Here is a 26,446-nt window from a genome sequence, read left to right as displayed (position 1 = left end):
TGTAAATGGGCAGTGGATAAAACTAATTTAAAGAAGAAGAAAAACCCAAGAACTGGAGAAAAAAGTTTTACTTAATTATGTATTTTAAAATAATTGTATCTTTTAATTTTTAAAACATTTTTTAGTTTCAATTTTTTAAGTTTAATACTGGTTAACTAACCCTGTTTTGAATGCATTCTGTTTTACAAACTCTGAACAACAAAAAACTATACAAAATAACACTTTACTCAAATAAACAAACAACATTTATTAAATTACACGATGAATAAATCAATCATATGTGTATATCTGTAACGAAAAGGAATACAATTAAATGCAAGTACAATATTACAATATGACATATTTGGTGAATAAAAGTATCAAGCGCACAGCGCTGCAACTTCAGATGTTATGACGTCATAAATGTGAGACGCAAGTCAAAGAGCGACGAAACATTTCTGCGACCTGAAGTTCTCACATGTTCTGCTCTCTGAAGCAGCCAAAATCTGGTAAGCCTTGAAATTTATGACGTTTTATTGATTATCGTATACAGCATATTATTATTTTCATGCAACAGGAAGATATGCTCTGTATGTTGTGAAACTGTTGCCAGATATGATATAAACAGATTTTAATATTTGTGGGACTTCTAACGTTTTATTTATTATCGCATGTGACATATTAATACCAAGTTATGTATGTATGTATGTATGTATGTATGTATGTATGTATGTATGTATGTATGTATGTAGTAAACCTGCTGTCAGACAGGGCATAAACATACAGATTTGAAAACTTTGAGGGTCTTATAACTTTTTATTATCGCAAATGACATGTTATTGATTTATTCATTCAATGTATATATGTATGTATGATCTGTGTTAAACCTGCTGCCAGACACGATATAAACATTCAGCTGTGAAAACTGAACAGTATTGTAATCTGCTTCACTCATATATGTATTACTCTGTGAAAAGCCAGAAAAAGGCAAAGGATTGAATTGTTTTTGTGGTTGATGGCTGACGAGCTGTGATTCTTTTCAGATCAGAGAAACAAATAAGGAATCCACAGCTTCACAAGTGGGATGAAGCTGGAGTTGTCTCGAGTGGTCCAGGGATGCCGCCTGGGGGTTTTGACTGGACTGGGGAAATCAGGACAACACTCACTAGAGCTGCCCGGCTGTCTCCTGTACACCCGCTGTGCCACTGTTCCACATCTGACCCAGGACACATTACTCACCCTGAGTGACCTGCCAGCCGTCACACAAGTGTCTGTGGATAGCCTGTAAGAGTCTTGTTATACTGTACAATTTGGGTCAGGTATTCACTGAATACATTTGGACAACAGAAGATGTTCTGGCCATACATGAGGGTTTGTAAAAAGTGCATCTTAGTTTGCTTTGATGTTGATGCATCTCGGATTTTAACAGAGAATGGAAGACTGAGAGTAGATATTTATTATATTTTTGTCCTGGCGTCTATAAACCAACTACATTTGTTTACACATTATTTAGGTTCTCCTGGCTACTGATATTTGAAACTGATATTTTCGTCATCATTTACTGACTCACTAGTCACAAACCTGTTTTAACCTCAAAATAACCTGAAGTTATTTTGCAAAATGTTGGAAACCTGTAACCACTGACTTCTGTAGGATTTGTTTTGTCCTACTGTGGATGTTAGCACAGGTTTCTATCACTTATCAAACTATACATACAGTTAGGTCCATTAATATTTGGACATCGACACAATTCTAACATTTTTGTCTCTATACACCAACACAATTGATTTGAAATGACACGAACAAGATGTCCTTTAACTGCAGACTGTCAGCTTTAATTTGAGGGTATTTACATCCAAATCAGGTCAACGCTGTAGGAATTACATCAGTTTGCATATGTGCCTCCTATTTTTGTGTTAAACCCGTAATAGTAAGAACCACTTCAGGGAGAGTAAATGATGAGCACATTTTTTGTGGGGTTAAATATGTGTTTAATTGTCTGAGATAGGCCTGTCACAAGATATTGACTTCTCGCACAACACATGAATGCAACCTTAATAATTTTGCAATATATATCACCCATACATAACCAATTCTAGCAACATTTTAGCTGAGGATATGCATTTTTCAGCTTCTGATTCCAATGTCTAATTGTTAAAATGACTATAAATTAAATATTTTTAAGAATGAAATTGTATGCGTTCTTTAAAAAAGTGTACGTGCATCATGATGATATATTGTTATTCTGGCATAAATAATGATTGGCATAAAATTGTCTTAAAATGACAATAATATCGTTGATCACAATATATTTTGGTGCGATATATCGTACAACAAAAATATATATCGTGACAGATCTAGTCTGGGACAGATTCAAAAAGATGCAAAACATTCTATAGAGATTTGTTAATGATAAGATTGACATGATTCTGATTTGTTTGCTGCACAACCATGTTGTGAATCTCCAGAACCAGCAGATCTGGCATTTGTGACATGATGTGTTGTACTTCTGTAAGTAGCCATCTTAAGATGTGGTCTGTAAGTGATGGGCATGATCAGTACACTGCAAAAATTCTTTTTTTTTTTGTCTTGTTTCTTGTGCAAATATCTGAAAATTCTTAAATCAGGAAACATTTTCTAGACAAGTAAAATGTATTGTCTTGTTTTTAGAAATAATTAGTCAGTTGTTTTTTTCCTTAAAATAATCTGCCAATGGGGTAAGCAAAATAATCTGAAAACAAGAAATAATATAATTAGATATTTGGACTAGAAACAAGACAAAAAACTTTTTTTTTTGTAGTGTAGCAGCAGTTTATGGTAGGCTGTGACATTTAAGTAAAGCTCAATTGGTAGAAGAAAACTTGCCTCACTCTGTTATACCGTTTTACCAGCAAAAATTTTGATGGAATTCAGGATGGATCCATGTTTTCCTTGTTTTTTTTTTACCTATCAGACCAGGCAACTATTTTCAATCTTCAGTTGTGCAGTTTTGGTGAGCCAGTGTAAGTCTACTTCAAGGTTAGACTTGTGTATTCAGAGATGCTCTTCTTATTATGTGATTTCTCACTTTAATCCAGTCTGGTCATTCTCCTCTGACCTTTCAGGTCTTTGTGCGTTGAAAATCCCAGTAGATTAGAAGTTTCTGAAATACCAGCCCATCTGACACCAACAACTATGTCATGTTCAAAATCACCATTCTTCCCCATTCTGATGTTTGGCTGCAGCAAATCTTTTGGACCATTTGCCTAAATGTTTTGAGTTTCCTCCATATGATTGGGTTATAAGATATTTGTGTTAACCAACAGTTTAACAAATATATCTAATAAAGTGGCCGGAGACCGTAATCATTAGGAAAAAGTGTTTTTGAAAAGGTTTAATTTTTCTTTTCCTTTTTAATTTATATATTTTTTGTGTTTCAGTGCAGAGCATCAAGAAGTTCTGGAGGAGTTTAAAGAGGGTGTCAGAAAGTTTGCAGGTTAGCAGTTAATCTTTTGTTATTTCTTTGTCATACCTTGGTTTTAAAATGTCACCAGACATATTACAGATGTCTCATGTCTGTAATAATATCTCAGCTTTCTACACATTTTACTTTTATAAGTTAATGTTTGGCTGGTTAGCTAGCCTCTGTTTGCATCTGCTTCTTTTTGTTTGACAGACATTAAATAACTGAGCTAAACGACCCTAGTAACAAGTAAGATTTAAATTTTTAAGATTTAAAGATTTTTAAAAACAAATTTCTTTTTATTGGCCAGGTTGTTAATGAATAGTTAATACTGACATAATACTTTTTTTTTCTTGCAATTCAAGTGTTTAGTCGCATTGTATTCATAGGTTGGGTGACTGACTGATATCAAAATCCAAAATATTTTAAATACAATAAATAAAAATGTAATAACTTTTATTCAATTTAGTTCTTTTTGCGCTACAATGCGGCATTTACATTTTATTAAAGCAATAAAAAATAATGAATAATAATATGCATTTTTGAATAGACACCCAGTAAAATGAAACTTCATTCATATGCCTCATAATAGTTAATTGTTATTTTAACATTTTTTCATAAGATGCCACCAGGGCTTGATGCTAACTTCTTTGCTGACAAGCCACTGTTGCTAGTCATTTTCCAAAATTAATAGCCACTTGGCTATTTCACCAGCTAAAATAGTTGTTGGGAAAATATATTTTATATGCTTAAATTATACTTTTGCATGCTAAAGTTACTTGATTTTTTATTTTTTAAAACTCTATTGAACTCACCTTGGTCAAGTACAACAGCAACACAGAGATAACTGAGAGAGAACTGAAGAGTTTTAAGAGAATACAGATGGAAAGTTTAGAATGCAACGTCACTGGCTGAGACTACTGTAAATCTCGTCATGACGAGCGCTGAAGAGTTCATAGGCCTATTCAGGTCTAACTTCTAATTAAAACAGTGAAAGTGGTACACAGGTGTGTTAAAAAAAAAGACATGTTAAATTTTGAAAAATTAATTTTACATTTATTTTTAATGCTACCTAATAACAATAGCAGTAAATACTGTAGTACTGCACTAAAACGCAAAGAGCAAAAAACATTTTCACTGATTCGTTACAATTCACAAACTCATTAAAGCAAATTTATGTGTGTATGAGGGATGTGAGAAGGAGAGTCATTGCAGCTTTCATCATTAGATTCATTCCTTCTCACCAAACAGAATCCGTATATGATTATTCTGGTTAGAATAAGTATGATTTAGATCATTTGTGCTGCATGATTATTTATATTGAATTAAATTTGATTTATAAGTGTATAAATCTATATTTGTCAGTTTATTTTGACGTGAAATGGTATATTGTGGTTTCGACTCATTTACATAACCCATTCATAATTCAAGCAACAGAATAAAATTATGTTGTAATATTTAATCATGCGTGTTCAATAAAAAAGGTCAGGAGAGGTTTTTCTTCAAGGTTTAACATATTAGCAATTTATTGGATACAAATGAATAATTCGATTTGCAGAATTCTGTTATCCTCAATGCAATGCAAAAGTTCCATTCATGAGATGCGCGCAGTTTTCATTTTCTGACTTCAACTTATAGAGGCAGCTGATATTAATAGGTGGAGTTTAGTGAAATTCGTCACTGGTCAATCATTCTCCAGTCCTGCATTGGCCACACCCATACACACGTCCTCTTTTTCTACTAATTCCCTGCATTCACAAGACTTGCAAATTCTATGCTCACAGGAAGTTTCGCTGCAAAGCTCAAGTTAAATTTAGACAAGCTTCATCTACTTCTGCAAAAATACTTCATTAGTGTGCAAAACATATCGCACTCGAGAAGATGTTCAGTTAATATCACCTTTAAACATACAAATGCAATTGTTTAATGAAAAGAAAAAGAGACAAAATATGTTTCAAAAATTCCTTTGTAATTCCTTTTTCCAAACATTTGCTTGCCAATTATACTCGCAAAACACACCATCTCTTTAGTTCGTTTAAAATCATTGAAAACTATAGTCACTGCTACTGGTGGTTTTCCTGTAAAAAGCATTATAAATTATTTCATGCCAGGAACGAGGGTTTCATTTTTATTTATTTATGTACAACATGTACAACTGTAACTCTGCTCACACAGTTTGAAAATTCACACATAAAATTGCCAAAGGTTCTGGTGCTGAAACTGGTAGGAAGTTCTCTGGTGAAAAGAAAAATGTTGGCTGCAGTTAAATTCTTCACAAGCTATGAGATATGGAAGACTTTATACATTTATTGTTTTGCTAGAAATATTAAGTTTGAGAAATATTAGAGTGTCATAAAACATCAAAACACATCTTTTTGAGCTGTTGACAGTCATATATGTGTCTTACATTGCTAAAAACACTATTAGGACACATATATTTTAATAAAAAAGTGAAAATTGGTTGTTTTTGCTTTATTTCGAGCAAATTCGTTGTTCCGGTTTGAAAAGAAATTTTGAAGCTACGTCACAGAGATCATTGTGTAAATTCCAGTGTGTAGACTGGATGTCTGTACAACATGACGTCTTTGAGCTTTCAGCATTAGTTCATGAGTAAGACTTGGTTCGAATCAATCAGCGCGCTCTATTGTGTATGAGATGTGACTTTATTAATATGCATGGTAGCTTCGAAGACTCTTTTTTTTTTTTTACCTGTTACAGTGTTCAGACAGCAGAGAGGTGACATGTTGTGTTGCCAACTGTAATTAAAACAGTTGGAAGAAGAACAATTGTTTGGAGACATGAGTGGTCAGTGTTGTGTTTATAAATGTGCCGCAACGAAGGTTTTGTTTTCATTTCCTAGCTACGAGAGTGCAGCTCGACTCATGTGTGCATTACAGTGGTCTGCTAACATGTGACAAATACGTTTGTAAGGAACATTTTTACCCCAGTGCTTTTGGAAATGGTGAAATCCGCATTTGCCACTTGTCGTCTTTTAAAAAAAGTCGTCCTGTCTCTACAGATTTGGTAAGTGTGGTATCAGTGTCTTTGTTTATGTTTATTCAGATGGCAAAGTTAGTTTGTGTCGTCAGCAGTACTCTTTCAGTTTTTAAAGACATACCGTAGTCAAAATTATTTAGTTACAGTACAGTTTACAGTACATTAATTTCACTATAATATTATGGACTGAAAGATCCGCTGTAAATGTTGCTCTCCGAATGTAAACAGCTTAATCAAACTATAACTAATAAACCGCATTTTGTGACAGTATACTCTAAACACACATGGCTTTCTGACGCTACCTACCAAGTGCATCTAAGTTATCGAGAATTGCGGAGGTTTTTTCCTCTCAAACGGCATGCGGTATCAAACATTCTATTAAAAATACACTCATCCAGAAGTTCCTCGCATCCAATATCTCGTTTGTCATGGGAGGTGTGCATAAAATATTCCTGAATGAAAGCGAAATTGTCAAACTGCAGTTAAAGTTGACAAATGAATAACTTGGCAAATAATTTGATTACTGATGTCCATGTCTTTCTCCTCTGTGTCTGTGTTTGTTTTGCCTCTGTGAAAATCAGTGTGTGATCGAACTGAAACTCCCCTTTTCATGCAAACCTTTCCTCCCCCGACACCCCCACCTAAACAAAGCTGGACTCACACACTTTCCTGACTTTTTTCAAACTAGAGGTGTGAAAACACCCTGCTTAGACAGTGGTTGAACTTCTCTTGAAGGTGCAATGTAAATCTGGACTGTTTATGAAATTTGCTGAATAATTGCCCTTCAGGAGCGGGATTGGAACAGTCCTTGTACAATAAAATGGAAATGTAATATTAGATCATTTAAAAACTATTAATTAAATTGAGATTGGTTTTAAAAATACCCTAAGCTTTCCTCCAATCGAAACTAACATTACATTTTAGAGCTGAAAGCATGTTTTCAACTGCTCTTCCTGTCACTGACTACTAAGTGACTGTTTAAAGTAATTATGAATTCATGCTTGCATGCGTACAGCAGATGCATTTTGGAAAAATGAGTTTTGAGTTTTCATTTTGCAACCAAAACGAAAAGAAGGGCACTGTTTCAGTCATTGCCTTCAGCAGCCCATCCAGAAATGAGAAAGGTAATTGCATTCACAATATTAAGATGTGTGACCGTAAAGACATTTCAAAGTGTGACCTGAGGCAGCCGCTGTTGCACTATTTGGATAATTACAAAAAGAAAATTATTGTGCACGATAATATTGGTCACCAAAGTTCACCTCCATCATTTCCATACAGTCCCTCTGAATTTAGCTTCCTCCTTTAATACTCCCGCATGTTCCTCTAATCTGCTGTTGGAAATTAGTTTTTTGGGAATTTGTTATGCAAATGCACGCTTTCGCCATCAACAGACCTCATCAGTGCCCCAATTTGTCCTAATCTCCATATAAATGCATTTTTATATCTTCAGAATAATGAGTTGAGCTCTTGGTTGTTTATTTCTGCAGTAAACAGTGTTGATGTAATGAAGAAGTGTTCTGCCTGATTGCAATGGACGGTTCTCATGCATTCCATCACTGCTGAGGATTTACTAAATGCTGAATAACAAGTGTATTTGCTGTCGTCACAAACTGCCTGTTTGGACTATTTATATCTTTGAAAATGAAGGCATTGAAGTCACGTGAATAGCCATATATAAGATAATGGTTTTGAGAAGCAGTATAACCGAGCTGCTAATATATTGTGTGTTTAATGTTTTGTATTTTGTTTTATTTTTATATTTTAGGTCTTCATTTTACCATTTTCATTTTCTAGCACCACTCTCCCGTATGCCTGATTTGCTGGAATGTTTCACTGTCTGAAATGTATTATGGCTTTTTCCTTCTCTTTTTCTTCATGTATATAAGCTTTATTGACACAATGTACAATGCACTATAGAAATAAAGATGAATTGAATTTAATTAAAAGTTTTAATAATTAGCTTTTGCCTTTTTTTGTTTTTGATTTAGTTTTTTTTTCAGTGCTGAGCAAAAATTATCAATTAATTGCATCCAAAATAAAAGTTTATTTATATGAGAATGTTTAGTTATATTTAGATATAAAATTTACGTGTTTAATTTTTTGTATTGTTTTGACAATGTGTGAGTCACATATATATATATATATATATAAAAAAATATACACTTACCAGCCACTTTATTAGGTACACCTATCCAACTGCTCCTTAACGCAAATTTCTAATCAGCCAATTACATGGCAGCAACTCAATGCATTTAGGCATGTAGACATGGTCAAGACGATCTGCTGCTGTTCAAACCGAGCATCAGAATGGGGAAGAAAGGTGATTTAAGTGACTTTGAACATGGCATGGTTGTTTTTACCAGACGGGCTGGTCTGAGTATTTCAGAAACTGCTGATCTACTGGAGTTTTCACGCACAACCATCTCTAGGCTTTACAGAGAATGGTCAGAAAATATCCAGTGAGTGACAGTTCTGTGGGCACAAATGCTTTATTGAGGTCAAAGGAGAATGGCCAAACTGGTTTGAGCTGATAGAAAGGCAACTGTAACTCAAATAACCACTCGTTACAACTGAGGTATGCAGAAGAGCATCTCTGAATGCATAACACGTCGAACCTTGAGGCAGATGGGCTACAGCAGCAAAAAACACCGGTTGCCACTTCTGTCAGCTAAGAACAGGAAACTGAGGCTACAATTTGCACAGGCTTATTAAAATTGGACAATAGAAGATTGGAAAAACGTTGCCTGGTCTGATGAGTCTCGGTTTCTGCTGCAACATTCAGATGGTAGGGTCCGAATTTGGCATCAACAACATGAAAGCATGGATCCATAAAAGTAAACAAAGAAAAAAAAAAGATAGACTTGGCTGCTTGAAGAAAAACATGTTAATTAAAATTTCTAACAATTATTCTGTTCCGGGTAAAAATCAATTTTTATAGATGTTCTTTTTTATTACCAGTAATAACCTTGCTCAGGAGTGTTTTTTGTGATGTGACGTATAAATAAATCCACAATTATAATTAACCTGAAATCAATGGGTTTTCTCTGCAGGTCTTCATGATTCTGTGATTTTCTGCTCTCTTCATGATTCAGCGAGCCCCAGTCCTGCCGGTCACGTCACCAACAAGGTTAGAGAACTGTATCGAATTGTTGTCTTCAGCTTCTTTTGTCAGTCTGATGGACTCAAATTCAATTAACATCCTAAAGGGCAATTTAGTCAAATCTCATTGCTTTTCCACCACTGCGTTTTGGCTCAGAGAAAGCGCTTTTGCGTCCTTTAAAGTAATGCCACCCTTCAGTGTTAATTGTCAGGGATTTAATGGTTTGTGGTTTAACAGACAGTGTCGGTGTGGGGCAGCGGTGGAAGGATAGAGCTGACGGCGGCTCGGTTTATGTCGATTCAGGCTGCCGTCCAGCCCGACTGCTATCAGAGCATGGCAGACGGAGAGACCTGGCAGGCCAATACATCTCGCAAGAGAGTCCGCAAAGCAGTGGACAGGACTCTGGCCCATCTGGATGAATGTCTGGTCCTGCACCAGAAAACTCAGGTCAGTACACAAAAACACACTGAGAGCAGAATACTGGTCACTGGCTACAGGATGCTTTCCCCATCAAAATGATAAATGGCTCACTGGTACATTCTTAACTCCTCAGCGCTGGACATTATTGTGTCAGGGAGAACCATAGAGTTAAGTTAGAGAAGTCAAACTATTTACAAGTGTTTTTTTCTAAATTTAATCTGCCTTCATAGTGCAAACATGAAGTTTAGGCGTTTTAAGGATGGACCCTTTTCACAAGCCTGTTATGCTGCGTTTAACGGTCATCAGCATCTTAAATTCTTTAAAGTTTTTAATATATATATATATATATATATATATATATATATATATATATATATATATATATATATATATATATATATATATATATATATATATATATATTTTTTTTTTTTAAATGTATGAACATTAAATGTATTTATTATATCATCTTTGCTTTAAATTACAAAAAACTAATTGCCACTTGTGCGAGGTGTTTCTAATACAGCGTCTATAAGACAGCACTGGAAATTTGATGTTATTCTCTCCTCTGGCTGCCATCATCAGTGTCACAATTTTTTTCCTTTTTCTGAAAGTCTTTATAACATCCTTGAGCCGTTTTTTTTTTTACATTTTTTTTTTTTATTATTATTTGCGTAAATTAAATTTGTTGTATCAAATCTGACGACTTCTGCTACTGAGAAACCCGGATTTGTGAAAAGGGTCTATTGAAAGGATGAGAAAATAAAATGTAACAATAAATGAGATTGGCAACACAATAAGCTAAGCTTGCCTGTAGTAAATCATAGTATGTGGACTGAATTTTCTTTCTTTCTTTCTTTCTTTCTTTTGCTGTATATATAGGATTTATATAAAATATGTGTTAGTCTTAAGGAAAATGTCTTAAGGAAAGTCTTAAGCAAAATGGGTTTTGGAGTGGATGCTCCATGGTGTAATATTTTACAGATGAAAGAGGATGAACACCCTCTGGTGAACTTTCTTCAAGTCACCCTTAACTAAAAGATTCTGGGATCTGCAGTGGAGAATTTTGCATGGTGCAGTTCTGCACAGATTTTAGAAAAGTGAATGCACTTACAGTTCCTGATAATCATCCACTTTTTATTTTTTTCATCTTGATGTTGGTCACGATTGTCCTTTTAAAGAGCAACTGTGTTTCATGCATTTATGCAATGTTTCACACTTGAGCCTTTGTTTACTGTTTTACTGTTTTTTTTTTTTGTTTTTTTTTATTATTTTTTATTTGGCAATCTTGTCCCCTAAAATTATTATCTGTGGGTTTAAATATGTTCAGAGAAAACATTTTGAATGTCAACTTAATTTTTTTTAATAGGACAAGCTAACATGGTGGTATATAGTACCAGAAAGCACAAAATTGAATGGAAGATGGAGTTTAAATTCTGTTAAACCAAGAATTCTTGTTGACTTTTAATTTTTTTTCATTCGTTCATTAATAATAAAATAACACAGCAGTCAGGATTTAGAAAATAATTCAACGTGCCGAATATACTTCTATTAGTGATATCTCATTTATTTTCTTTTTGGCTTGGTCCCCTTATTAATCAGTGGTCCCCGCAGTGGAATGAACTGCAAACTTATCCAGCATATGTTTTACGCAGCAGATGCCTTTCCAGCTGCAACCCAACACCCATACACTTTTACATTCACACACATACCCTATGGCTAATTTAGCTTAGTCAATTCACCTACAGCACATGTCTTTGGACTGTGGGCGATACCGGAGCACCCAGAGGAAACCCACGCAAACTCTGGGAGAACATTCAAACTCCACACAAAAATGCCTGACCCAGCCGGGGCTTGAATCAGCAACCTTCTTGCTGTGAGGCGATCATGCTACCCACTGTACCACCTTGTTGCCCTAGTGATGTCTCATTTACAGTAATTGATTTTATATATTTTTTTCATATGTTTTTTTGTTGTAATTAAATTAGATGAAATCATAATTTTTTTGCCCTATAATGTTAAAGCTTTTTCAGAGAGAGCTTCAGGAAAAAAAGAGAATTTCAGAGTGTAATATATGTTTATAGCCATTTATACAAGATCATTAAAAAGTCATTACAATGTGTAAGTCTTTTATAGCCAGCAAGTTGGTTAAATCTTACTTGGCAAATATTATAAATCTTTAATCACACAGTTTGAAAATTCACACTTCAAATTGCCAAAGATTACGGTGCTGAGAGTGTGGAAGAAATTAGTACTCTTGTGAAGTAGTTGGCTACAGGCATTGAATCCTGAACGTGCTGTGAGACTTGAAATAGTGTAAGTGCATTTCTTTTGTTGAGTATATTTTTGGCTATCTTACAATCTACATAATGAAATAACTGTAATAAAATGTAATAACTATGATGTACTTCAAAAATACTAAGTAAATGGTAAATATACCAGCCAGTTATATACACATAATCAAAGTGATGAAAGTAAAAATATGAATTTCTATTGCTTTATTGTGGTGTTTTATAACATTAAAAATAATAAGATGAAGAGTTTTTACCGATAGAATTTTTGGAAATATCCAATCATGAAACACTTTGTTTTGCTAACTGAAAATTATTAACAGCACATTCATGATTTTGTACGGTAAATAAAACACTCCAAAACCTCTACTTCACCAAAGAAATTCACAGGTTTTGGTTGAAAGCTGCTCTTGTAGTTTGCAGAAAATACAGATTTATTTTTGTAAAATAAAATTGAATGTATATTTAAAAAAAAAAAGACAAAATTAACTTATTCTAAGCATTCAAGCCCCTTACAATTGTTTATTTTTAAAGCAAATACACTTTTTTTGCCATTGTATAAACAAATGGGAACAACAGCAACAACAAAAAAACCATATGCCGATTTCTGTAGCCTTCAGGACTAAATCAAGACCAAAAGTTCATAGTTTTTTTTTTTTTTTTAGTGTTTAAAATAAATAATTATTGACAATTATTTAAATCAATAAATAAATAGTTATTGATAATTGAGTGTGTGATTTACTTATTTTATTTGTTTTCCTGTTGGAATGCATTCGAGCACATGAATGTCTAGACCACAAACTTAATCCGATTGAATGCGTTTTTGACCACCTTTGGAAGTGGTCAAATCAAATCACTTTTATTGTCACATCATCATCAGCAGCACGTGTGCTATGATGAGTGAAAAGCTTAGGTGCTGGCTTCAGACTGTGCAAAAAGTGGACAAGCTGAAAAACCTTTTATATCCCATTTACACCTGTATTTTGCATAGTCCACTAGTGATCAGATCAACAAAATGCATCTTGAAAAGAGTGCACACCTTGTACATTTTCAGAAAACATTTGCAGAGACTGTTTTTGTCCTCCAGGAATTAAAACGCGCGGAGATATTTGGGGTTGTGGAAGGTGGAGATATTTTGGAAGAGAGGCTCCGCTCAGCACGAGAGACTGCCAAGCGTCCTGTGGGTGGATTTGTCCTGGATGGATTTCATTCTTCTGCCATGGACCAGGATGTGAGAGCTCAGCTGATTCAAGAAACATCTGCAGAGCTTCCCCAAGAAAAACCCAGGTAAAAACAAAGCTGATTTAAAGCGATCATGAGCTCAAGGACATTAGTTTTCTTGTTCTTTTGACATGTTAGAAGTCATTGTATTATAAAACCTTCTACACTGTAAAGGTGTATTAAGACAACAAATATTTTTATGTTACTTTAATTTATTAAAGTAAGTTAATCAGGTTTCAACAAAATCTTTTTAATTTAAATTAAGTTTAACTTAATATTTTAGTCACTTTTATTGATGTAAGTTTACATGACTATAAAAGTTGATTTGATTCAACTGTAAAAAAAGTAATGCTGCTTTATTTTTTTTAGTGTATAACTTTAGAACTCACATTGCCAAAATGAATTTAACACTTTAATAGTGTGGTAAAAATCCAACTCCACTGAAGTAGATTGACCACTGCCTGTTTAGCTCTACCCAAAAATCCACACAGGCAAGAAAAAGATATAAGCAAATGCAGGTCTATATAGAAAATAAATTATAAAAATAAAGAAACAAGATGTTTTTGCATTCCTTATTGCATTCCTTATTAACGTTGCCTACAGCGTTTATTATAAATGAATGTAGCAGTTTTCCTGTTGGAAATCACAGCAGTCCTGTGGGAAATCACACCAGTCTTGGAGGGCCAGTGTCCCTGCAGAGTTTAGCTCCAGCTTGCGTCAACACACTTGCCTGGATGTTTCTAGTATACCTGCTAAGACCTTGATTAGCTTGTTCAGTTTGTTTGATTAGGGTTGGAGCTAAACTCTGTTGGACACCAGCCCTCCAGGAACAAGTTTGGTAACCTCAGTCTGCAATCTGCCACAATTATTTTAAGTGTGTCCGGGTGGGGATAGAAATAGACTATTACTTTTAAGTTATGATGTTTTTTGATTTGAATAAAAAACATTGACGTCATAAGTCTCAGAGCACATTTCTAGAACAGTTCAAAATAACCAAAATGGCAGTTAATTATAGCTTTAAACGGCCGCCTCACAAGCTGAGTTGGAGAGTTAGTGGTTACTGTAGATGTTTCTCATTCTATTACTCTCTGATTATGCACCTCTGTTCTCAGCAACAATAGCAACATTCGGTCCCATCAGAAGCCCCTAACAAGCAACTCATGCCATTTGGAGAACTGGAAATTTCTCTGATCTCCTCTCTCTGGTGGAGATTGATTGAGAGGTTACAGAATCACACAGAGACAGCAGGACAAAGGCTGGAAGTGAAGGAGTGTGAATCTGGAAGTATCCTTGGGGCCCAGCGGGGTCTTAAGAGGGCTGTTTCCCCACCAGGCTTTATAGTCTTGTTAGAAATCGACATTTCCCTTGGGTGCATCTCCGGTCACAAATAACTGGAGCTGGAGAAGGTTGTGAGGCAGTCAGCCTACAGGACAGGATACATAATTTAGGTTTAGAACAGGACAAGATGTTTCTGTGTTTTTGTGCTGCAGTATTTATGGACAGTGATGTGTTTTCTTAACTTTATATGTGCACATGAACACCTATTGTAGTTGGATTTGGATATACAGTGCTGTGAAAAAGTATTTGCCCCCTTACTGATTTATTCATTTATTTGCATGTTTGTTACACTTTAATGTTTCAGATCATCAAACAAATGTAAATATTGGTCAAAGGTAACGCAAGTAAACACATAATGCAGTTTTTAAATAAAGGGTTTTATTATTAAAGTATTAAAGTGTTTGCCCCCTGTTAAAACACAACACTGGTTCATAACAGCTTCTCTAACCACAACCAGGCCTGATTGCAGCTACACCTGTTTGCAATCAAGAAATCACTTAAATAGGACCTGCCTGGCAAAGTGAAGTAGACCAAAAGATCCTCAAAAGCTAGACATCATGTCAAGATTCAAAGAAATTCAAACACAAATGAGAAAGAAAATAATTGACATCTACAATTCTGGAAAAGGCAATAAAGCCTTTTCTAAAGCTTTGGGACTGCAGTGAACTACAGTGAGAGCCATTATCTACATAAGGCAAAAATATGGAACAGCATATGACCTCCCCAGGAGTGGCTGGGTGGCCAAAATTACGCCAAAAATCCAGCTACAACTCATCTAGGAGATCACAAATGACCCCCCCCCCCCCCCCCTTTCCAACAACATCTAAAGGACTGCAGGCCTCACTTGCCTCTGTTTATGACTCCACCATAAGAAAGAGACTGGGCAAAAATGGTTGGCATGGCAGAGTTCCTGGATGAAAACCACTGCAGAGCAAAAAGAACATACAGGCTTATCTTAGTTTTGCCAGAAAACATCACAATGATCTCCAAGACTTTTGGGAAAGTACTCTGTGGATTGACAAGACAAAAGTTGAACTGTTTGTAAGGAGTGTCCTATTATGTGTGGCTTAAAAGTAACATTGTATTTCAGAAAAAGAACATGATACCAGTAGTAAAATGTGGTGGTGGTAGTAGTGTGATTGTCTGGGCTTGAAGTAAATGAAAGTCATTTTAAATTGTAAAAACATTATAATTATTTTTTAATCTAATAAAAGCAGCCCTAGTGAACACAGAACTTTCAAAAGCATTAAAATACTTACATGCCCCACTCTTTTAAACTGTGTAATTGTCTTTTTGCTGCTTGCTTATTGTTTGCTGAACTATCCAAACTTTAAGGGTGACCCCCAACAACAATCTATGTTTCAGTGCATAAGTTTGTCGATGTGTTTGAAATGGGTTTTGGATCTCTATTGAACCTTAGTGTGGGGACCTGCAGAAAAAAAACTGCAGATGCGCTGGTTTTTGTATTGGTTCTTAATGATTTACCCTGGGCTGAACCTGGCTTTGATTTATCACTGAGGTTCACAATAATTTGTCTTTCCAAAGTAGAGAAAACTACTCCCAAATCCAATGGAGCAAAACGAATTGTGAGATTCAAAGCTTTAGAATCACCGGTTTCAATTACAGTGTGCAATTCATTCAATGTTTAAACACATTTTTTTTTTTTCTATCTCAGTTTAACATGCAGAGATGTCTATGACCTTTAACCTTTATATGTAACCTTTAATTGATAGTAACTCCCTTTAAGGCGTGTAAGCATTACATTTTACTGATGTAGTGCATTTTAAACCTAAAAGATCTCCTTTAAAACAGGACATTCATTGCACTGACGTTGAGTTTTTGCTGTTTGTGTCAGACTGGTGCTGGGAGTGGGCCGTCCTGATGAGATCATCAGCTGTGTTGAAGCCGGAGTTGACCTGTTCGAGAGCTTCTTTCCCTTCCAGGTGACGGAGAGAGGCTGTGCCCTCTCATTCAACTACACCATTGATCCTGACCCGGAGACGGCAGGTACATCAGCCTCTACAGGTGTGAAGAAGCCCAAATTTGCATTATTGAAAAGATATTACATGTTTAAAGTGTTGGTTTTCTGTATAAAAACATTTTAAAATAATTTATTCACTCCCTCATCCAAGATGTTTATTTATTTCTTCTTTTGGGGAAGATATTTCTTTCATTTTTGTGGGTATTTTCTCCAGTTAATGGACTTCTAAGATGCTCAGTGGTTTGAACTTCCAAACTGCAGATTCATTGCAGTTTCAGAAGAATATACGGATGGTTGGTCATTTGGAATCTATTGGAGATTTTCCTTAAAAAAGCAAAAATATATGCTTTTGTGGTTTAAAGGCAATGTTTGAAGGCAAAATTATTAAATACATATTAATATATATTAAATACTTCACTCAAAAATACACAATGAGAGACTTTCACTTCAAGCAGTTTGTGAATGAACAGACTTGCATGTACTAGTTGCAGATGCGGTCATGAGGCTGTTTTTGCACCGAGTTTGAAGAAATCAATCAGAGAACAGGAGAACTTTACAGGAGTGCATTACTTGGATCATTTTAAAATAGCACGTTAATTATAAAATCCAAAAATTATAGCATAATATTGAGAGTTAATTTTAATCCCGCGGCCCACCTGCAGGATCGCTGAGGCCCACTGGTTGAGAATCACTGCACTACCTGACAAAAGTGTTGTCACCTATCCAAGTTTTAGGAACAACAAATAATACCTTGACTTCTAGCTGATCATTTGGTATCAGAAGTGCTTTATATGAAAGGCAAAGGCCTCTAGGTTACGCTTATTTTACCAAAATAAATTATGATCCTGCCTTGATTTTTTTAAATTTTTTATTATTTATTTATTTTTATTTATTTTTTTTTTTTATTATTTAATTAGGACAGTGGTCTGACTTTGCCTTGACAAGTTTTATAATGTACAGTATAGAAAATAAAGTCATGGTGCACTGGAAAAAGAATTCATCTGAAATGGCAAAGAAAGTGTTCTTGCAGGACTCCCATAGTTCATTAACTATTTGGATTCATCTTCAGTTCCTTCTCCTTCATCTTTCCCCTGACATGCTCAATAATGTGCATGTCTGGTGACTGGGCTGGCCAATCCTAGAGCACCTTGACCTTCTTTGCTTTCAGGAACTTTGATGTGGAGGTTGAAGTACGAGAAGCGCTATCCTGCTGAAGAATTGGCTCTCTCCTGTGGTTTGTAATGTAATGTTCAGCACAAATGTTGATGTTACCATCCACTCTGCAGATCTCTCGCATGCCCCCATACTGAATGTAATTTTTCCTCCACTAAACTTGACTGATTTCTTCAAGAATCTTGGGTAGGTCTTCTGCAGTATTTGTGCTGATTGGGATGCAGTTAAGCAGATGATTCATCGGAAAAATATACCTTTAGCCACTTTTTCCAAATGATTAACTAGAAGTCAAGTTATTATTTGCTGCTTTTACAACTGGGACTTTTGTCAGGTTGTGTATTAAAAACATCCCTGAATTACAAGCTATAGGCATCTGTTAATAACATTTTTTTCTTTCGCAGCACACATGCACTGAAGTTCTGTGGTTCAGTTGACAAATATTTCTCTGGCTGTTCAAAAAGCAGAATATAAAGGGTTAAACCATTCAGTTTCAAAGAAAATCAAGTCTGAGACCTGGCTATAAATCGATCAAAATTCATTTAAAGAAGATTTAACCATATTTTTCAGTTTAGTTGTTGCCATAGTTACTGATTTTTGCTCTCTTTTGTGTGATTAAACTGGCACAATAGAAAATATTTCAACACTGAACCTTTCATTTTAGGCAAAGCCTGTATCAGATTGTTCTTGTGATACAAAAGAGCTGCTTAGCACAATAATATGCCTGTATGAAGTCATTTTAAAAGTGTCAGCTGCCAGTTCAGTGCCAGGAGAAACAATGAGCCACATGTGGGATTGTTTTTTATCCTCAGCATGTGCTTTTGGATAATTAAGTTTGAGTTTAAAGAACAACATTTGCAGAGAGCGTGTTTGTTCAGGCCCCAGTTGGATTAAATAATTACATTGTTTCAAACATTACCAGAGCCTTGGGAATCCGTCTCTCGTCTTCACTGTCAGCAGGAGCACGCATGAAGTCAAACCTAATTATGGTTTCGCACAATCTGATGTTGCTTTCTACTTTTCAAAAGCATATCCTGTAAGAATAGCCATCCTGCTGTATATCCAGTGAGTATCTAGATCACATGAACACGCATAAAAAATTCACTATGGGGCATAAATAATTGATTGGGGATGTTTGGTGTGCAGCAGTCTGTTCTAAGAGGAAGCTAATCGATGTGTTAGGATGGTAATAGAGTTCAGGACAGGGACTTGGAGAACCGGGTAAGAAAGATATGAATTCTTTCAGCCAATTAGAGAGCTCTGGTGGGAGTCGGGCCATACACTCGCCCCAATCCGTCACCTTTTGGCACTGCAGGTCATGAGTTTTAGTCCACTCACTACTCCTGTTCACACCTGCTCTACAGCGATCTAAATCTACACTTTGTGCTATATATATATATATATATATATATATATATATATATATATATATATATATATATATATATATATATACACATACACATACATACATACACATACATACACACACACGCACACATGTGTATATATATATATTATACACATACTGTTGAAGTCAGAATTATTAGCCCCTCTTTTAATTATTATTTTTATTTTTTTTTTATATTTCCCAAATGATTAACAGAGCGAATAAATGTTTACAGTATGTCTGATAATGTTTTTTCTTCTGGAGAATGTCTTAATTGTTTTATTTAGGCTAGAATAAAAGCAGGTTTTAATTTTTTAAAAGCAATTTTATGGTCAAAATCATTAGCCCGTTCGACTTCAACTGGATAGATAGATAGATAGATAGATAGATAGATATATAGATATCTCAAATGAATAGAAACTTTATAGATATATTTGTACCATTTTGAAATAACCTCACATTATGCTTTTGTTACTAATATTATCTACAGTTTATTAATCTGTTATTTTTTTTCCATTTATTAATCTAGCCGTTAAAAAAATACACATTTCATTGTTAATGTTAGCTTAATGTTAATAAATTGTTTACGTTTATAATATAAAAAAATCTATCAAATTAATCTAATCCAAACTAAAATTACAATTACAAAAGCTACTTGGTAATACTAAAATGGTGATATCACCCATTTGATGCACACATATAAAAATCCACTCAATCATTTCTACATCAGATCTTCTGTACAAAATCTCTCTGTTACATGAAAATGGCACGTTTTCTTGACATGTACACACAAGACATAAAAAACAAACACTTTGATCCACTCATGAAATGTATATGCCATTGGATTTGCCTTGTGATAAATGTTTAATCGTGTGTGTGTGTGTGTGTGTATGTGTGTATTTGACACAGTGTTGGAATACAACGGAGAAACACCTGAGGTCAAGAAGCCGATCGCAAATGGAGATGTTGAAAATATGACGCCTTTTGAGATCAACCTCAAAGACAAAAGGTATGTGTATGTAAAAGGGGCCAAGGACGTACCCTTTCACCCCTCAAACGTACAAGATCATATCAGATGAAGCCACTAATGCTTTCATGCACATCTAATGCATTTTTTCATGATCTCAGTCCACCTCAGCTTGGATATGAGAGTAAATAAATGCAATATGGCAGTAATTCATACTCTCTTCTGAGCGCATTTCCATAACATTGGCTCTATCGCTGGAGTCGGATCAGATTAGCGGTCAAAGGAGCGATGAAGGATATTAAACAAAAATCCCCCAATCCCCCACAACCAGTGTCTAAAATCCCCTGTAGCCGACAACCAAAGGACAGGATAACAAACCGTTTTGCTGAATATTGAAAAAACAACTAAACTATATTTGAGATGAAGTATTTCTGTTTGTTATGTTATTGGGGTTTTCATTTTGATGTTATTCCATAAGTGGTGCGATTTTTAATTAGTAATGTAAGCTGAGAAAATATATTCCATTCCATCTATGCTAATGAAGGACTACGGGACATTCAAAATACAAACAAACAAACATGTAACTTAATAAAAAACTTTGCCTGCTTTAAGGCGTTGAGATTCTTTCTCTTTATTGATCATGATAAAAACTTTAATGGAGTCAGATTAATTACAATGGAGTCAGATAAATAATTGATTTAAATACGCCATCCTTTAACTGCTTTCTGTTTCCGATCAAGCGTAAGCTTCAAGCCTTACAGTAATATAGAAATAATATTCAGTGCAGTTTTAGGTATCCATCACATCAACACGCACAATAGAAATGACATTTCAGGATGTTTTGATTTATATTTCAGCTTAATTTAGTTTTTAAACCCAGATTTTTTTTAATTATGTAAAAATATTTATGTAAATAAATACATTATGTATAATGATGGTTTTACATTTTTTGAATTTTTATCTCTTTTTAAAACCCCTAATTATTATTATTATTATTTCTTCTTTTTTTCTTTTTATTTAATGTCATATTTATTATATTTTTCTTGAAGTTATTTCAGTAATTTTTTTTTGTTGTAAATGTATATGTTTGTTTTTTGTTGTATGGATGCATTTTTGTTTTTTATTATATTTATTTATAAAATTAGATTTTATTTATTCAGTCAGTTTATAATAATATTGGCTTTCTTTTTGTGTACATATTTATTTTTTCATTGATTTTTGCATTTAAGATTTGTGCTTTTAATTTGCTTTTACAAAAAAAGTCTTAAATTTTTAAACATTCCAAATTCTGGTGTAAAAATTAATGTCATTAATAGACAATATGAATTAGGACCTTTTATTTTACCTTCTAGCCCCATTATTACTTTTTATTAGTAGGTTTTATAGTTTTTTTTAAATGTGATTTCAATTATTCCTTTGTTTTTATTATAATTACTTTGTTTTTGTCTAGTTTTTATGTAACATTTTGTGTATTAGGGCTGAACAAAATATAATTTAAGAATCGATATTGCAATGTGTGTGTATCTGCAATAGTCACATGGCAGGATTATATGATTTATTAAGGCAAGGCAAGTTTATTTTAATAGCACATTTCATACACAATGGTATTTCAAAGCACTTTACTTAAACATAAATAAAAGAAACAAGTATAAGAAAATAAAAACAACAAAGAATAAACATTATTAAAAACAGATTAAAATGTGTTAAAACAGGTAGTTTTATAACAAAATAAGAATAAGACATAATAGTGCGATCTGTCGGACAGCGCAGTGCTCATTCAGTAAAGGCACAGCTAAACAGATGTGTTTTCAGTTTTGATTTGATCATGTCTGGTAGCTGACTTTAGCAGCAGGGAGTGTAGTAACTGATGGAGGATTCACCCTGCTTTGACTGCTTTGATGAGTTTCTAATTTACTAAATCATAAAGATCTGAGTGATCTGTTAGGTTTGTATTCAGTGAGCCTATCTGTAACGGATTGAGGTCCTAGCACATTTAGTGATTTATAGAGAAGTAATTATCCTTTAATACTTAATTACTTGAATTATAATACTTTATTTAAGGTTAAAAATAAAGATATGATTAAATATTTGTTGTTTTAATAATTTATACAGTGACGTCCATGTTTTTTATTGTTCAGTTTCTGTAGTTGAATACTGTTAGACTCTCCAGAAAACCACAAAGCACTGCTTATTTATTTATTTTGCTTGTAATTTATAATAATTTATGCAGATGCACCACATAGAAAAAGACCGACTGATCATTCCAGCCAATTTAAATTAAGGAAATCTTTCCAAATAGAGTTAGTCAAATCCTCTGGTGAAATTATATTCGTATTGCAATATATATTGCGGCAAAACAAAATATCTCATTGTCAGATTTTTCCAATATTGGGTCACGCTATTATGTATATTCCACTGCTATGCTTTTAATGTCTATGTAAAGCAATTTGAGATGCAACTTTTAAAGACGCTAGATACCAGGGGTGCCCAGACTTTTTTTTACGAAGGGCCACAAGCCAAACTTGATTGAGTGTGGTGAGCTAAAGTTAAATATACCAAATTCTGTTACATTAAAGTTGCCGTGGGTAATTTCTTAATTTATTTGATATATAAAAATAACTAGAAAACATTGCTTTATAATAACTAATGCAATATATATATTTTAATTTTATAATGATTAAAAGATATCCCATTTATAACAGAATAGTTACTTTTTGAAGAGTTCAGATGCAAAACCCTCTAAATCCATCAGACCTCTTTTCTTGTAAATGAGCATTTTCTATCAGGCTCCTCTGATTAGGTTCAGAAGTTTCATTTTATACATAATGATAAGGTTATTAGCTGGTGAATAAAATACCGTTTTTTAAAAAATGTCACTTTAGACAATTAATTGCTAAATCCACTTATTAATTTTTTAGCAAAAACCTCTAAATCCACATATTGGGACAAAGCAGTGTAATTAGTTGAAAATTACTAAAGATGCAATTAGAAATTGTTTTACCAAACATAAAATGCTTTACACAAACCACCTAAAATAAAAAATACATAAATCTGTCAAGTAAGTGGCGGTTCATTCCGCTGTGACTTTAAACCAGAGAAAAAGCAGAAGGAAAACAAATGAATGAAATCTGTCAAGCGCATTAATCAATAACATTAAAACTGAAATTAATTAAATCTCAACAATCTGTTGTCAGTTCTGATATTTGGGATTTAGATTTAATGTATAGAGCAATGTAAACATTGCAAACATTGTAAACTAAGCTTGGTAGATTCAAGTAATGTAGTGTAAAAACATTGTTAAACTTTAAAATCTGTGCATTGTCCATTAATAAAAAAAGCTTATCAGCCGTATAGGTAATATGAAGTAATATAAATAATGTATAGTTTTATACATTATATTTATCTTTTAAAAATAGCTTACATAAGCAAATAAAACACAAGGTAGGCTTACTGGGCAAAAAGAGGATGTCTCTGACACTTTGAAAAGCTGTCATTCATTCATTCATTCATTCATTCTCGCCATACTTAAGGTCTTGGTCTCCTGTTTATTCTCATAGCAATTACGTGGGATAAAAGAATGGCATCTTAACTCTGCCTTTAGTAAAACGCAGTTGCCATTTAATGTATAGTAAATCAGACTCATTCAAAAAGCATGTTATGAATGCGTGCTACACTTCCGACTGTACATTGCATTTTCTTTCTCTTATAATGCGCAGAGTTTTGAGGTAAGGGATATTTTCAGTTGCCATTCACTGACGGTCGGAGGTCGGACAGGCTCATACAGTTAATCAAACTCTGTCTTTTAAAATTGAAAGCAAAATGAAACCGTCTTCTTATAAAAGCCGGCATTTCACCACGCTGCTACATTAAAAACATATGATTCGATTCGCGCCGTCTTATTGGTTCTCAGGATATAGCAGCTTTTGCTGTCAAAGGCAAGTGGCGTTTAGCGGCTTTTGCCAACAAACTGTTATTTCTGAATGCGCTGCTGTGATTTGGATGATTAGAAGCAAATCTATTTGTTGAACATGTACTATGTGCCTAAAGCAATCATTTAATGTCATCATCTCATTTTTGAAAGTGGCGTTTAGCGGCTTTTGCATCTGAACTCTTCATTTGTCAAGCTGCACCTGTTTTTGCTTTGATTTGTCATATGACTATTTATATTTAAAGAAATCTGATTGATTTACTAATAAATAATTGAAACATTTTAGGGGGGAGGTGTTGCTCTGTTGTTCTCTCCTCCCCTCTCTGGGGCGTAACAGCATGTCTGCTATATGAAATGAAGTTTATCAGTTTAAGTTTACCTTCACAGTGTTTGTTTGATTATGTTGTAGCAACTGATTCACTCTTAAAACCTGGCATTCTTTTTTTTTTTCTAATTTTATTGATTGATTGATTGATTGCATTTTATTCTTTTGTTGCATTATATTGCAAATTTGTCCTTAAATTTATTTCCTGAATTTTCATCAAAGTGCTTACATTTAATTCCCTCCAACATCCAGCAACCCTGTTGTGTACAGTAAACGAATCCCCTTATGTCCTTTCTGACTTTCAGATACCATGATGATTTCCGGCCGCTTGTGGAGGGCTGTGTCTGCTACTGCTGTCAGAAGCACATGAGAGCATACGTCCATCATTTGCTGGTGACCAACGAGCTGCTCGCCGGTGTTTTACTCATGCTGCACAACATGGCGCATTACCTCGGCTTCTTCAAAGCGCTGCGGGACGCAATAACCAGCGACCGTCTGCAGGACTTTAAAAACACAGTGCTCCATCGCAGACAAGGTGATTTGAAATGATTGAAGGCATGAAAAAGAGAAAGAACACCTACGTCAGACTCTTCTTTCTGAGTATGTGCTTTCACGAATGCAAAGATGGATTCTGACGTCTGTGTTCTTGCCATGCAGAATATCTGACAAAAAAAAAGTGCTAATTTGAGTGACACAGCGAAAGCTTTTAAGATTTCCATGACTGCTCTCTGGGTTCATTTATGGATTTTAAATTTGCCGTCTGCGCCATCAAATGAACAATTTCTCTTAGAAGGAGCATTAATAATGGCAGAAAATTACCTTTTTTAAAGTGCAGCACTTGCTTGAATTCTTTCTTTTCTAAAGCCTTGAGAAATGACCACCTGCTGATTTGCTTGGCACAAATGTTTCTGATGAGTTATTGGGAAATGCTGCATTCATATCTTATTTTAGTTCATTTTTTTACAGTAATGGTGTTGTATAATGCTTTTATTTATTATTTTACTCGATTATTATTGTTTATAATCAATTTAGAATTTGGCCGTTATGGTACATCCTTTTATTTGATGTATTTTTAATGTTTTTTTTACCCTTAAACAAATGTGCAAAGCTTTTTTTTTCACATTCCTATTCATTATTTTTAAACTTTACAATAAATGCACATCACAGTGCCTGTAAACCTTTTGTTCACAACATTCACTGCCTAAAGTATTTTATTGCTTTTATTAAAACTATATGGGGCGGCACGGTAGCTCAGTGGTTAGCACTGTCGCCTCACAGCAAGAAGGTCACTCTTTCGGGTCCTGGCCTGGTCAGTTGACATTTCTGAGTTTGCATGTTCTACCCATGTTCTCGTGGGTCTCCTCTGGGTGCTCCGGTTTCCCCCATAGTCCAAAGACATTTGGTACAGCTGAATTGAATAAACTAAATTGGCCGTAGGCATGGGATGATAACCGTTTTCAAGATATACAGCGGTTTGGAAAAGTCAAGGTTTTAAAACCGCCAAAAATTTGTCATTTTAAATCTGTTTTTAAAACTAATGAACATAGCAGAAGTCGATTCATTTTATTTATTTAGCCTGATGTGTTTACCGTTCCAAAAAATTTAAAATGTTTCTTAAAATAAATAGATTGTGTTTAAAGGGGAAAAAAGATTTGTTTTTTTACTCAGACATAAAAAAACCAAACTTATTTTAGAGCAGTAATCACAATACAGTGAAACCGTGATATTTTTATCCAAGGTTATCATATTGTCAGAATCTTATGCCGGCCCATGCCTAGCTGTAGTGTATGTGTGTGAGTGAGTGTGTATGGATGTTTTCCAGTACTGGGTTACATTTGGAAGGGCATCCGCTGTGTAAAACATGCTGGAAAAGTTGGTAGTTCATTCCACTGTG

At 34.4% G+C, this 26,446-nt stretch overlaps 1 protein-coding gene across 2 annotated transcripts; it reads left to right on the top strand.

Moving 5' to 3' along the window:
• The first annotated feature begins 427 nt into the window (after positions 1 to 427).
• qtrt2 (queuine tRNA-ribosyltransferase accessory subunit 2) lies at positions 428 to 26,041 on the top strand. Of its 2 annotated transcripts, none has more exons than XM_056451095.1 (9): positions 428 to 488; positions 1,023 to 1,263; positions 3,399 to 3,454; positions 9,472 to 9,548; positions 9,759 to 9,968; positions 13,320 to 13,519; positions 16,647 to 16,798; positions 20,242 to 20,341; positions 24,858 to 26,041. In XM_056451095.1, the coding sequence occupies exons 2-9, from the start codon at positions 1,064 to 1,066 to the stop codon at positions 25,099 to 25,101; spliced, it is 1,239 nt and encodes a 412-aa protein (XP_056307070.1). In that variant the 5' UTR covers positions 428 to 488; positions 1,023 to 1,063; the 3' UTR covers positions 25,102 to 26,041. The 2 variants fall into 2 exon arrangements, with proteins under 2 accessions (XP_056307070.1, XP_056307069.1); XM_056451094.1 differs by having other exon boundaries at positions 16,647 to 16,816; positions 24,858 to 26,040.
• The last annotated feature ends 405 nt before the right edge of the window (positions 26,042 to 26,446 follow it).

Source organism: Danio aesculapii, chromosome 24, assembly GCF_903798145.1.
Source record: "Danio aesculapii chromosome 24, fDanAes4.1, whole genome shotgun sequence".
In the NCBI taxonomy this organism is placed as follows: domain Eukaryota; kingdom Metazoa; phylum Chordata; class Actinopteri; order Cypriniformes; family Danionidae; genus Danio; species Danio aesculapii.
The sequence above is the reverse complement of the archived record's forward strand: the minus strand, read 5'-3'. Positions and strand labels throughout refer to the sequence as shown.

Coding starts and splice junctions, on each gene's coding strand:
- qtrt2 (XM_056451094.1), top strand. CDS start 1,064: ATGAAGCTGGAGTTGTCTCGAGTGGTCCAGGGATGCCGCCTGGGGGTT. Junction 9,549..9,758: donor CCGGTCACGTCACCAACAAG/GTTAGAGAACTG, acceptor GTGGTTTAACAG/ACAGTGTCGGTGTGGGGCAG. Junction 13,520..16,646: donor CTTCCCCAAGAAAAACCCAG/GTAAAAACAAAG, acceptor TGTTTGTGTCAG/ACTGGTGCTGGGAGTGGGCC.